A 13001-nucleotide genomic window follows, 5' to 3' on the forward strand; every position below is an offset into this window, starting at 1 on the left:
CTAGAAGGAGATGGGGGTCACGTCAAGGGCAAATGTCCTGGCGCTGCTTATAACTACAGATATGCAAGAGACCATACCTTGCCTGTGCACGAGTCCTGTTCTTACTCCTGAATTCCACCAACCTGATTTTCTGTCCAGGAAGGGTCTGTGCTGAACTAAGTGCTAGCCACAGTGTGAGGTGGCCTTGTAATCACATGTCAACAAGAAAGAAAACAGCCACAGGGGCTGTAACTACAAACTCACCTGCCACTTGGAATTTAGACACTATCTCTAATCAAAAAGCAAAAACGGAGGACAGGAGTGAAGTGTGCACCTTTTATCTTAGCAGCAAGAGGTTCTCTATGAATTTGCGAGTAGCTGGGTCTACAGGCCAGTTAGGGAGCAACAGTGAGACCCCGTTTCAAAAAAGAAAAAAGTGGCTTTACCTCCCTTGCAGCTCGGGTATACAGTAACGATCGGGACCAGGAAGTTCATGACTAAGCATCTGCCTCAGAGGAAACAGATGGTCACTGATGTCCTTCACCCTGGGAAGGCAACAGGACCAAAGACAGAAATTCAGGAAAAGCTACCCAAAATGTACAAAACCACACCAGATGTCATCTCTGTGTTCCGATTCAGAACCCACTTTGGTGGTGGCAAAACAACTGGTTTCAGCATGATCTATGATGATTATCTATGCAAAAAAGGACGAGCCCAAACACAGACTTGCAAGACGTGGCCTTTATGAGGAGAAAAAGACCTCCCGGAAACAACGAAAGGAACACAGAGAACAGAATGAAGAAGGTCCGGGACAGCAAAGGCCAACGTTGGTAGAGATTGGATACAGCCAAAGGAGTAGATCTGCGGTGACTTGATCTGCTGTCATGTGCAGATTTCTGAGAGGACAAATAAACTAAAAGCTATGTGTCAAAAATAAATAAAAGAAAAAGAAAGAAAAAAGAAAAGAAAAAAGCAAAACAGGGCTAGAGATGTAGCTCAGTAGTAGAGAGCTTGCCTGGCATGTGCAAGGCCCTGGGCTCAACTCAGTACCGAAGAAGAGGAAAAAAAACAGCCTTTGATCCTAGCACTCAGGAAGCAGAGTCAAGCCACCCTGAGTCTGAGGACATTGTCTACACAATGACTTCCAGGTCTTGGGAGGAAAGATTACAGTTCTCACTTCACAGTGAGTTTAACACCAGCCTGGGTCATCATGAGACCTAGCTCAAAAACCTCAGAATTAATGGAAAGTATATGCGCTTTTTCTTTTTGTTTCTCTATGTATCTGCTTTGAACCCTGTCCTGAAACTAGCTCTTGTAGCCCAGGCTGGCCTCAAACTCATAGAGATCTGACTGCCTCTGCCTCCCAAGTGCTGGGATTAAAGGCGTGCGCCACCAATGCCCAGTGATGCTTTTTTTTTTTTTTTTTTTTTTTTTCCTGAAACCAGAAATTTAACTTTTTTTTCATAGTGTGTATGTGCCTAGGAGGTCTGAGGACAACTTGATGGACTCAGTTTCATACTTCTACCATGTGTGGTCTGTGGGACATTGAACCTGAGTCCTTATGCTTGGTGGCAGGTGCCTTTACCTATGAGTCATATTGTCAGCCCCTCACATAACTTTTTATATGAATTAAGCATATGGTTACTATGGTACTGAAGTTATATATAAACATCTTTTGCCCTGGTATCTCTGCCTTTATAAAACCATTTCTTTGCCTCAAAGTATCCTTTCTTGCCTTGGCTCCAGGGTAGGCTCTAGTAGTAAACTTAATTCTGTGGCAGTTGAACTGACCCCTCTATCTTTGTGTTCTTCATTCTGGAGCTCTTGAGAGCAGGGCCACATTTTTCCAGTGTATATCTGGCTTCTAGCTAGGTAAGTACAGTATTAGCCAAGTGAATGTTCAATCACCCAGTGTTTACAACTATGCATGGTCAAAACCAAAAGAGATTGAGAGGTAGAGTATAGAGGCTCATATATATAATCCCAGCATTGAGGTGGAGGCAGGAAGGTGTTAGAGTTCAAGGCCAGCCTGGCCCATACAGTGAGTTCAGTTTGGGCTAGCTGAACCCTTGCCTCAAAAATAAATGAATAAATAAACAACCAAAAAAAAAATAAAGCAGGGTGTGGTGGTACATGACTTTAATACCAGGACTCAGGAGGCAGAAGGATCTCTGTGAGTTCAGGCCAGCCAGATCTACAGAGCTAGTTCTAGGACAAGTAGTTACACAGAGAAACCCTGTCTAGAAGAAAAAAAGAAAGAGAGAGAGGGAGAGAGAGGGAGGGAGGGAGGGAGGGAGGGAATGAAGGAGGGAGGGAGAAAGGAAGGAAGGAAATCAGAAAAGGCATCAAATCCTTTCCAGCTGGAGTTCAGATGATGAGATGCCTTATAGAAATCAAACCTGAATCCTCTGTAAAGGAGTCAGTGCTCTTAACAACCGAGACATCTCTCTGCCTGTGTTTGGGTTTTTTTGAGACAGGGTCTCACTATGTAGCTTTGGCTGTTCTAGAACTCATCTGTCTCTGCCTTCCAAATGCTGGTATTAAAGGCATGCACCACCACCCTGCTCTTTTCTGTCTTTCTCCAGCCCTTTCAGGAATGTGGTACACAGCAAATACTCAGGCACAAACACTCGAGCGCACATAAATAAAGGATAACAACACAGGGACTGAGGAATCTGGCATGAGTTGGGGGGGGGGCACAAGCCCACATGTTTTCTCATAGACCGCATAGCTCCTCAGAGCCTGCCTTGGAATTTTGCTGTTTTGAGTTCTAGTATTCCCAATCCCTATCCTGCTGTGCTTGGCTACACTGGTTATTTCAGTCTTTGAACTGTCACTTTGTCATGTTGGCCATCAAAGACAAAGTGCAAGCCCTGATTAGAAGACGCTCCATATCGCCTCTTCGCGACAGGAGACACACGGAACAGCATTCATCCAGCCAGTTCAACAGTGTGCCTCTCACATGCCACTGGGACGAGAAAAGGACACTGTGTTCCCTGTTCTCAGGGGGTAGGGAGGGGAGATGATAAGTAAGTGTGTGAGATGGCAGCACTATCAAGTTTTAACATTAGTGTGAGAGAGAGATTGCTCAGTGGTTAAGAACATGTACAGTTCTTCTAGAGTATTCAAGTTTGATTCCCAGCACCACACCAGGCAGCTCACAGTCATCTACTATTTGTAACTCCAGCTCAAGGGGGATCCAACTCCTATGGTGCGTGGGTGCACACACACGTGCACACACACACACACACACACACACACACACACACTTGAAAATTAAAAAAGAGAAAATAAAGTTAAATGTGGAACAGGAAAAGGACCAGAAGATGTGGGATACCCAGGGGAGCTCTAGGTGGTATTTTGAAAAGAAAGCACAGGTCATGTGACTGCCTCCAGGAAGATTATATTATCATATTATTTGGATTTTTGAGACAATGTCTCTCTATGTAGCCCTCGCTGACTTGGAACTCACTCTGTAGACAAGGCTGGCATCAAATTCACAGAGATCCTCTTGCCTCTGCCTCTAGTGCTGGGATTCAAACGTACGTGCCACCAGTCAGCAAGGAACAGTATTTTACAAAAAAGAACAAAACAAATGTTTAGTGGAGCCTGGAGGAAAGCAGCATGGGAAGGGCAAAGGATGAGATGGGAAGGAGGCTGGGGACTGTTTAACATTGTATGTCATTTTCAGGATCTTGGTTGTTACCCTGAGGGTGCTGGGAGCCAAGGAGGGTTTTAAGCACAGGAGTGAAATGACCGGATTTGTGTTTAGAGAATCTGTATGTACTGTGTTGAGAACAGGCTAAAGGCTGACAAGAGTGGATACAGAGGCAATGTGAAAAGATTTGTGGCGATGGCAGAGCTGACACAGGACTTTAAGAATGATAGGACTTTTCTTGGCTCAGACACTTTGATCATCAAAGGTCAGCCTGGGACAGTGGCTGAGTCTTGGGGGAGAAGGCAAAGCAGAAGCAAGCTTTATTAGAATATAGATAAGTGGGGGGTGGTGAGGTGGCTCAGAGGCTAAGAGCATGTATTGCTCTTCTAGAAGACCCAAATGACAACTCATAACCATCCCATAATCATCCATTCCGGTTCCAAATGATCAGAGGTCCTTTTCTGGATTCCATGGACCACAGGCACTCATGTGGTACAGAGACACATGCAGGCAAAAACACCATACACATAATAAAATTAAAATTATTTAAAAGTTACAGAAAAGTTGGGGCTGGAGAAATGGCTCAGAGGTTAAGAGCACTGGCTGCTCTTCCAGAGGCCCTAAATTCCCAGGAACCAGTGAGATCTGGTGCCCTCTTCAGGCCTACATGCAGGCAGAACCCTATGCATAATAAATCAATCAACCAACCAACCAATCAATCAATCTTTAAAAAAGTTACACAAAATGAGAAAATGAGAAGTGAGAGACACTCCCAAGAATGGGCAGGGATCCCAAGGGAGGGAAAAGCTACTGAATTTCTTCCTCTAGGACTTTATGTCCAGAAACTGGACAAAAGTTGAAGTAAGTGCTTGAGGTTGGTTAGCTCTCAGTGGTATCACTGGGTGAACCATTGGAGAATCCACATGCTCTGAGTCTGCTTGACCCAATAGGGAGATGCTAATGGGCTGCCCACCCAGTCAGGAGTGTTTGGAGCCCCTCTCTGTCTGACTGGTACCTGCTTATCGGCTGCCCGTGGCTGTCCATTGCTGTTAGTCATTTGGCCAGCCTCACTGCCCCCAACCTAGTGTCCCAAGTGCTGTTAAACTATAGGAAGCACTCGTGTTACATTGACAGCATCAGCTTGTAGCTTTGCTATGGTGGTTTAAGCAGAAGCTTGTGAGATGACATCTGACTGACTTGCAATTGCACGTTAGAATTAGCTGCCTCAGTAGGGAGGGCCTAGTCCCTATTCCAAATGACTTGACAAATTTTGTTGGCCCCTCCTGGAAAGCACCACCCTCCATGTGGATTGGTGGGGGGAAATGGGATGGGAGGGTGGAGGGGTATCAGAGGGAGGGAGGGAAGGAGAGGGAACTGGCATCGATATGTAAACTAAGAAAAATAATTAAAAAAAAAAAGAATTAGCTGTCTCAGAAGCAAGAATATTAAGTGTTTCACACATAAAATCCTCAGGGTCTTGTGGAGCGGCAGTTGGACTGTAATCATCGGCCCAGAACCCACTACCCCTCTTACCTGTTTAGCTTGGTCATTTCACATCCTTTATTCATCCTCCTCAGGGCTCCAGACTGACTTTAACCCTAGATTCTGTTCTCACTGCAGCATGTGTGAACATGTTGTATTTTCCACAGGAATCAGATCTCTCTCTCTCACGTTTATATTTTTATTTTCTAAGTGTTGCACAAGCTGCGTGTGTAGAGGTCTGAGGATGGCTTGTGGGAGATGGTTCTCTCCATCTACCATGTAGATCCAGGGATCAAACTCTCAGATCTCCAGGATTGACAGCAAATGCCTTTACCCACTAAGCAATCTCACTGCCACCACCTCTTAGAAATGTTTGAGACAAGGTCTCACTTTGTATGTACCTCAGGCTGGCCCAGAATTCAGAGATCAGCGTGCCTCTGTTCCTGAGTGCTGGGATTAAAGGTGTGGCCACCATATCCATCACCTCAGCAGTTTGAAGTAAGAGTGGCCATATCCATTTGGGCTTAGATGTAGGGTCCAAGAGAAAAATGGAAGACAAAGATGTACTTTAGAACAGGTCCAAAGGTTCAAGGGGGATTCCAGGAAACTGAAGGCACAAAAGCAGTACCTCCCCTGTTTACTCTTGGCTTCCCTGAGGGATGAGAGGCAGACTGAAGGGAAGGAAAAAAGTTCAAGGAGGCAGAAAACCAAAGGAGTCTGGCAAGGTCCTGCAAGGACTTCAGCATCTAGACCTGACCACGTGGGCGAGCCTCGGGAGGCTTGTGCCATGGCAAGAAGGAAAGTAAAACTGGTGCTATGTGCAGGGATGGGGATGCTGAAGGTGCTGGCTGTCAGATGTCGATGGCACCAACTGGTGCAGTGACAAAATGACACATGGTAAAGCGTGTCAATTACCAGCACTCAAGTCTCAGTGAACATGGTGCTAGAGTATGACTCTCTTTTCTTTTTTGGTTTTGGTTTTTTGAGACAGGGTTTCTCTGTGTAGCCCTGGCTATTCTGGAACTCTCTGTAAACCAGGCTGGCCTCAAACTCACAGAGATCCACCTGCCTCTGCTTCTCAAATGCTAGGATTAAAGGGGTGTGCCACTACCACCCAGCGTGAGTCTTTTGAAATCTCAAAGCCCACTGCCAGTGACACACCTTGTCCAACAAGGTCACACCTCCTAATCATTCCCAAACAGCTCCACTGAGGACTAAGTAGTCAATGTATTTGTGGGTTGGCTGTGGCACTCAGGAGGCAGAGGCAGGGAGAGCTGTTCGAGGTCAGCCTGGTCTACAGAGAGAGTTCCAGGACAGCCAGGGACACACACAGAAAACCTGTCTTTGGAGGTAAAAAAATGGGGTAAGTTTCCAATGTATGAGCACACGGGGGCTATCCTCATGTAAGCATCCAGTACTACAGTGCCGTTTGCCTGTAGGCCTCTCTTAGAGATTGCGTCCCAATCCTTTCCCCAGTTTGGTTGTCTGAACCTTGGATGGGGGCCCCTGGCTCTGGCAGAACTAGGCCAAGTCTGAAAAACAAACTAGAAGGGTCAAGATTGGAAGATAGAAGGTAATGGAGGGTGGTCTATGTCTGTAACCCAGCACTTAGGAGGCTGGGGAGGAGAGTCACCATGTGTTTGAGAGTAGGCTCTACAACCAGACAGCATTCCAGCTAGTCCTACTGGCAGAGGACAGCAAGCAAACCTGGAGGTGTCATCAGGAAGATAACCCAGGTACCGGATGCCCAAGTCTACATCTTTACAATTCCCCTGTAACCCTTACTACCTTCTCCCAACATATCACACACTCATCTCTCTTTAAAAAAGCTTTTATTTATTTGTTGGAGACAGGATCATAATATGTCACCAAGGCTGGCCTTGAATTCACACTCTTCCTGCCTCTACCCCACAGGTGCCAAGGTTACAAGTGTGTACTACCCCACCCAGTTGAATTTTATTTAAAATTCTAGGAAGGAAACATAAAGTGCTTGGATTCAGAGTTAGGGGCTGGAAAGACAGCATAAACTTTCCAGCTCCTTAGAGATGAAAGAGGGTATATCTAAAATAAAGAGGGTATATCTAAAATAAAAGTCATTCAGTCTGTCTCCCAAGTGCTGAGATCACAAATATTCACCAACAAACCTGGCTCTCAAAATAGTTACTTTAAAGATAAAAAGATCCTGCACTGCCAGCCATGTTGTATAACCCACACAAAGCAGGCAGACCAATGGTGTGGAGAACAAGTGTATTTCAACAGAGCCCTGAGGATCAGAATGGTAAAGCAGCAAATGGGTGTTCTGGGTTCTGTACCAGGAACAAAGCCGCTTCCTGCTCCTCTGGAATTTTCTCCAGTAAATGCCGGGCAAAAGCTTGCTCCATCTGTATCGGAAGAAATGAGGACCAGGCCTCATGAGCACTGGAGAGACAGTCACTACCCTATAGTTCCTTCCCCTTTCACAATCAATCACATCGCTCTCACAGAGCTCACCTGCACTGTGATAAGATTCTCCTGGGTATGGCTAGAGCCAGGCCTCTCCTCCCAGAAATGCAGTGTTGCCTGGAACTTGGGCGGAGGGCCGAGACCCTGGACGTACTGGGCCAAGTCTGAAAGAAAAAGGATCAAGGATTGGAAGAAAGAAGAGGGAAAGCAGGCACGACAGTATGGCCAGGCATGGTGGTGTGTGCCTGTAACCCCAGCACTCAGGCTGGGGCAGGAGAGTTGCCATGGACTTGAAGTAGCCTGGTATACTTAGGAAGTTCCAGGCCACCAGGAGTGATGTGAGGACTTGACTAAAAAACAAAAACAAACAATACAGAGGCCCACAAGTAAAGTTGGAAATGGGGTAACAAGAACACCAAGGCCAGGGCAGAAGCATGGCTTAGAGATGCTAGGAACTAAGCTGTCTCCACGATGCAGTAGGAAGGGAGTCCTCAGAAGCAAGCGGCCCTGGCCACCAACCCTTTGTTGTTTGCTTACACTCCCAACACTAGGACACTCTATCCTCCGTGCTCCCCACTCTGCTCCTATCTATGCTCACATTCAGAGGCTCAACTAGAATTTCTAGAGTGGACAGAAGGAAGGGACGGTCTTAGGAGACTCCTACAGCATGGTAGAGATGGTGAGGCGGGCCAAGCATGTGCAAGGTATCTTGGCTCTTCCACAAATGGAGTTGTGTGTTCCAGTGTGTGTGGAGATAGTCACAGGCTTAAATCTGGTTAACTCGTTTGTACAGTGCTCCCCCAAGATGTGTCACTCTTGTGCTTAACTCCAGCTGAACCTCATCTACCATGACCTTGGCTAGGAAAATGCTGTCAGAGCTGAACATATGGCTACACATAACGAGCATCATATAAGTGCAGGGCTGCCATGCACAGACAGTGGGGACCAGTCGCTGCTGGACAGGGGGGTGTGGGAACCCGGGTCAGGCCCAGGTCAGGCCCAGGGGTAGGTGCTGAGGTGCCCCGCTAGGAAGCCCTTACCTCTAGAGAAGCAGGTGGTATTGAAGAGCTCCACACACTCATTGCTGGGCAGCAGATGCGGACCAGGCCCAGGTGGGGCCTCAGGTGCGTTCCAGGAGATGGGGATGGGACAAAGGCGTTGAACAAAGAGGCCTCTGGAATTGCTGGCCACCAGGACGCCTCTCTCAAGCTGATTCAGTAGGTGCTGGATAGGCTCCAGAGGATCAGGTTTGGGAAACATCACCTGTAGCATGTTGCTCTCCAAGGCTGAGGGCGCAGCCACAAGGCGGCAGTCTAGGCTGTGTACCCTGGTCTCATACACCACACGCCCACTGTAGATGAAGGTGAGCAGCAGAGAGTAGTCTGGGAACAGAAAAGCCTGGCTGTACTAATGTAGGAGGAGCTTGAAGGCCATAAGAGGCCCTCTCCTCACTGTGCACATGACCAGCACAAGGTTTGAGAGAAAATGAAGTGCTCCAGTGTCCCCATTTTGTTAATGGGAACACTGAACCCAGAACAGGAATCCAAGCAGCACTGTGAAAGACAAGGTTCAGAGCTGAGGCAGTTCCTTCTGCTTAGAGAAGGTGTCTTTGGACTGATAATGTGGCTCAACAGAAAAGAATGGTTGCCTAGCATGCACAAAGCCCTGGGTTCAACCCTCAGTACTGCAATAAGGTGCCCCAACACCTTGGCATGGTGGCACACATCTCTAAGTCCAGCACTCAGGAGGATCAGGAATCCAGGTCATCTTGAGCTACACAGTGAGTCTGAGGTCAGACTAGGCAATATGAGACTGTCTTTTAAAAAAAAAAAAAAAAAAAAAAAAAAAAAAAAAGAAGGGGCCGGGTGGCGGCGGCGGCACAACCCTTTAATCTCAGCACTCGGGAGGCAGAGGCAGTCAGATCTCTGAGAGTTTGAGGCCAGCCTCAAACTCTTCATGTAAACTTCATGTGCACACCTTCCTTCTAACAGTTTTGGCAAAGGTTTCCTGTCACTCCAGGGTCACTCCTATCAGAGCTTAATGCTCATGGCTGTGCAGTGTACGAGGAGGTCTCAGAGACTAGATTTTTCTGGACAATAAAGAAATAAACATTTCAGCTGAGCGTTGGTGGCACACGTCTTTAGTCATAGCACCTGGGTAGCAGAGACAGGCAGATCTCTGAGTTTGAGGCCAGCCTGGTCTACAGATCAAGTTCCAGGACAGCCAGGGCTACAAGAGAAACCCTGTCTCAAAAAACAAAACAACAAAAACCAAACAAGAAATAAATGTCTCAATGTGGCTGTTCAAGAACAGAGTATTTTATTTTCCCCTGAGGAAGAAAAAGGCTCTATCTATGGAGTGTAATCAGCATTCAATTCATAGAAGTGTTGTCTCTAGGATAAAGTGGGCCCAGTTTGTAAGCTCTAGCTGAGTAGACAACGCAGGCAAGGTCTGAGGAAGGAGATCTGAGAGGAAGGGAACGAGGAAGGGTCAGAAAGGCCACGCACCTGAGTTCAGAGGAAGCAGATGATCTGTGAGTACTGGGTCCTCTTGAATGGGGGCTTCAGTTGTGCTAGCACCTGGAAGGGAGGCAAAGGCACTGATCACTCAGAGTGGGACCAAAGAGCCCGAAACAGAAGGTGCAACAGAGACATGAAGGCAGGAGAAACAGTACCTTCCTCCGGCTCAGGGCTGCTGCTGCTGCTGTAGCCGCTGCTGCCGCCGCCGCCGCCGCCACAGTCTGAGAGGGTTACAACCTCACTGGTCCTCCCCTTCTCCTGCAGATACATGTGTCACTGGCACACCTCTTTCTTTGGTTACTGTCCCACTCTTTGGCCTACCTATTTCCTTTCCCAGCACTCAGTTTATCAAGAGTCTTGCAGACAGAAATATCTGGGTGTCAAGTTCTAGACGGTGCCTTCCTTACCTTACTCTCTTCCCTGTCCGGTGACACAGCACTGTTGGATCGCTTTGATGCTGATTTCTGGCTTCTGGGTTGGGCTGTGGAAATGTTGCAGGTAGAGGAAAGTTAAGAGCCTTTTACAGAGCAAGATGGTGGAGTATAGGAATTAAGACCTGGGCTAAGAATTCACTCCCCCTCCTGCTGCCCTCAGGGCAGGCAACTGTAACAGCTGGAAAACAGGAGAGATGCTTTCTAATGCAAAATGCTAATGCTCTTTTGGCAGCCCTGAAAGCACCCTAACAGGTCCTTGGAACCTGAGATGACTAACCACCCCCTCTGCTTCCCCCTCCTCCATCTGGTGCTAGGGTATGAAACTAGCCCCTGGAGTAAAGTAGATTGGAATAAAGAGTCTTCTTAATATCAAGCAAGAGTCCTGTGTTATTAACCTCGACATCCTCCGCAGTTTCTCAGGCTTCTACAGCAGCACAGGTGCCACAGTGGGGGATGGAGCCAAAGCAACAAAGAGCTGAGCAGAACTAGGGAGCCCAGGAAGGCCTGCCAGACTGCAGGAGGTCTGCATCCTTCCCGTCCTTCCAGGGAGGGACCACTCACTAGGGAGGGTTCCTGATGGCAGTATCCGATACACTTTGTAGGGCTCGGCAACATCCATGCGGCCTCTCTCAGGAACCTCTTCAAATTCAGGACTCTTGTTGAGGGCACAGCGCAGGCGAGTTTTCCAGACAGCAGGGGGTCCTATGTCCTCATCCTTGTGCTTTTTCTTAAACAGTGCCCAAGCCTAGCAAGACAGTAAGTGAAGAACAAAGTATTATACACACCACATTACACCTGTCCCTCCAAATGACTGACTGCACAGGTATGTGGCCTGAGCAACTGCACAGGCCTTGGGCTTAGATAAGCCTGCACTGGGTTTGTATTCCGTTCTTGCCAGCATGATACCCTTGCTAATTGACTGTGGCTCTGCAAATGACACAGCTGGTTCTACTTTCTAGTACTCCCTTTATCCAAAACCCAGACAGGCAAAAGCACCTGGATATAAACACATCAGTGCAGACACCATCCTTTGAGGGGATGGTGGCTTCAGGCCCTCTCACCTTGAATATGGCAGCATCCTGGTCCTTTCGGAAGTCTTGCTTGCCTGCATGCTTCCAGGGAATCCGGAACATAGTCTTGGCTGCATCATCCCAGCACACACCTGGGAACTGCCCACTTTCCACTTGCTGTATTATCCAACTTCGGAGCTTCCGGGTACAGCGTGCTTTGCCTGAGGCCATCCTAGGAAGAGGAGCAGGATACATAAAACTATTTCTAAAATTTGAGAAAGGATCTCACCATGTCATCCTGGCTGGCCCTGGGACTAACTTTATAGACTAAGCTGGACTTAAACAGAGATCCATCTGCCTTTGAATTGCTGGGATCAAAGGTGTGTGCCACCGTGCCCAGGGAGAACCAACAATGTGGGAATATTTGCTAAACTTTGATCGTGGGGGGGGGGCAGCTTCCTACAACAGCCCTTCCCTGTTCTTTTCTCTCAACACATTCTGAGGTAGAAACTATTCCGTTTTGATATTTGAAGTTTATTACACCTGGTAGAAAACCTTGGTCTTAACGTTGACGTGTTTTTGAAATATTATTTGGGAGGATCCTCTTAATGAGCTGCTCCTGGTGACAGACTGTGTAGACCCCAAGCATCCAGAGGCAACATTGCTTTTAAGGCATCTCCCCAATCCACTTACCCCTTCATCCCCACCCCTTCTCCCTGTGCCAGAGGGGTAGGTGAGGCAGATACCTGGGGAAAAGGGAGGGGTTAAGCAGTAGGCAGGGCCAGAGGCAAGAAAACAAAAGTCAACGAAGGCTGAACAAAGGGCTTGACTCCTGTCTTGACTACAGGGACCAGCATCAGTCTCTCACTCAGGCCAAACCTATTTTCTGGTCCACAAGCTTTCTGGTCTGACTGTCCCTCTGGCATAACACCTTGGAGCCCTCACCACCCTCATCTCAATGCCCTTCCAATTCCCCTGCAGAGCTGCTCTTACCTGAGCGAACGAGGATATCACAGGCTGTTTGTTCTAGGCTAGGTTTGTGATCTCTCCTCCCCTTTCTACAGTCCCCACCCTAAGTTTCAGTTCTCCTCCGGGAGGTGCATTTCCTAGAAATCACGTGGTCTCAGCTGCAGGGCCAGCAGTCACCACCAGAGGGAAGCAGCATCTGAGATGTCAGCCCTGGGCCTGGTGGCTTTGGCCCTCCTTCCTCCCATGACTCCCTGGTGCCTCTCAGGAAGGCTAGTCTCTGGGTCTGACCTGGAGGCTCATCTGTGCTCCCCAAATGTCTGCTTGTTATATTTGAGGTGATTTCACACAGCAGCCAGGATAAGTAGGATGAAAAAAGGAGGCAGAGAGGCCCACACCACATGGTTAGATTTGGAGAGTCTCTCTTGTCCATCCATCCAACGACATTTCATTCATATTGGTCAGGAGTCCAGGGGTGGTTGAATGGTGGGTTGCAGAGGGCCCTTTCAAC

The 13001-nt window shown here is 47.8% G+C and overlaps 1 protein-coding gene across 1 annotated transcript; it reads right to left on the minus strand.

The window, feature by feature from the left end:
• Positions 1–7053: 7053 nt before the first annotated feature.
• Positions 7054–12706, minus strand: Irf9 (interferon regulatory factor 9). Its single transcript, XM_051195659.1, has 9 exons — positions 12518–12706; positions 11576–11756; positions 11076–11259; positions 10488–10561; positions 10236–10338; positions 10069–10140; positions 8602–8943; positions 7610–7725; positions 7054–7500 (listed from the first exon to the last, which is right to left on the minus strand). Exons 2-9 carry the CDS (start codon positions 11753–11755, stop codon positions 7390–7392), a joined length of 1182 nt encoding a protein of 393 aa, XP_051051616.1. The 5' UTR covers position 11756; positions 12518–12706; the 3' UTR covers positions 7054–7389.
• Between the last annotated feature and the right edge of the window lie 295 nt (positions 12707–13001).

The sequence above is a fragment of the Phodopus roborovskii genome, unplaced genomic scaffold, assembly GCF_943737965.1.
Source record: "Phodopus roborovskii unplaced genomic scaffold, PHOROB, whole genome shotgun sequence".
Classification (NCBI taxonomy): Eukaryota; Metazoa; Chordata; class Mammalia; order Rodentia; family Cricetidae; genus Phodopus; species Phodopus roborovskii.

What these genes read in the sequence shown, in the direction of transcription:
- Irf9 (XM_051195659.1), bottom strand. Translation starts at nt 11,755, where the DNA reads ATGGCCTCAGGCAAAGCACGCTGTACCCGGAAGCTCCGAAGTTGGATA. An exon ending in AGGATGCTGCCATATTCAAG is followed by an intron (nt 11,260 to 11,575) that starts GTGAGAGGGCCT and finishes CTGTCTTGCTAG; the next exon opens with GCTTGGGCACTGTTTAAGAA. An exon ending in CGGACAGGGAAGAGAGTAAG is followed by an intron (nt 10,339 to 10,487) that starts GTAAGGAAGGCA and finishes ATGTATCTGCAG; the next exon opens with GAGAAGGGGAGGACCAGTGA.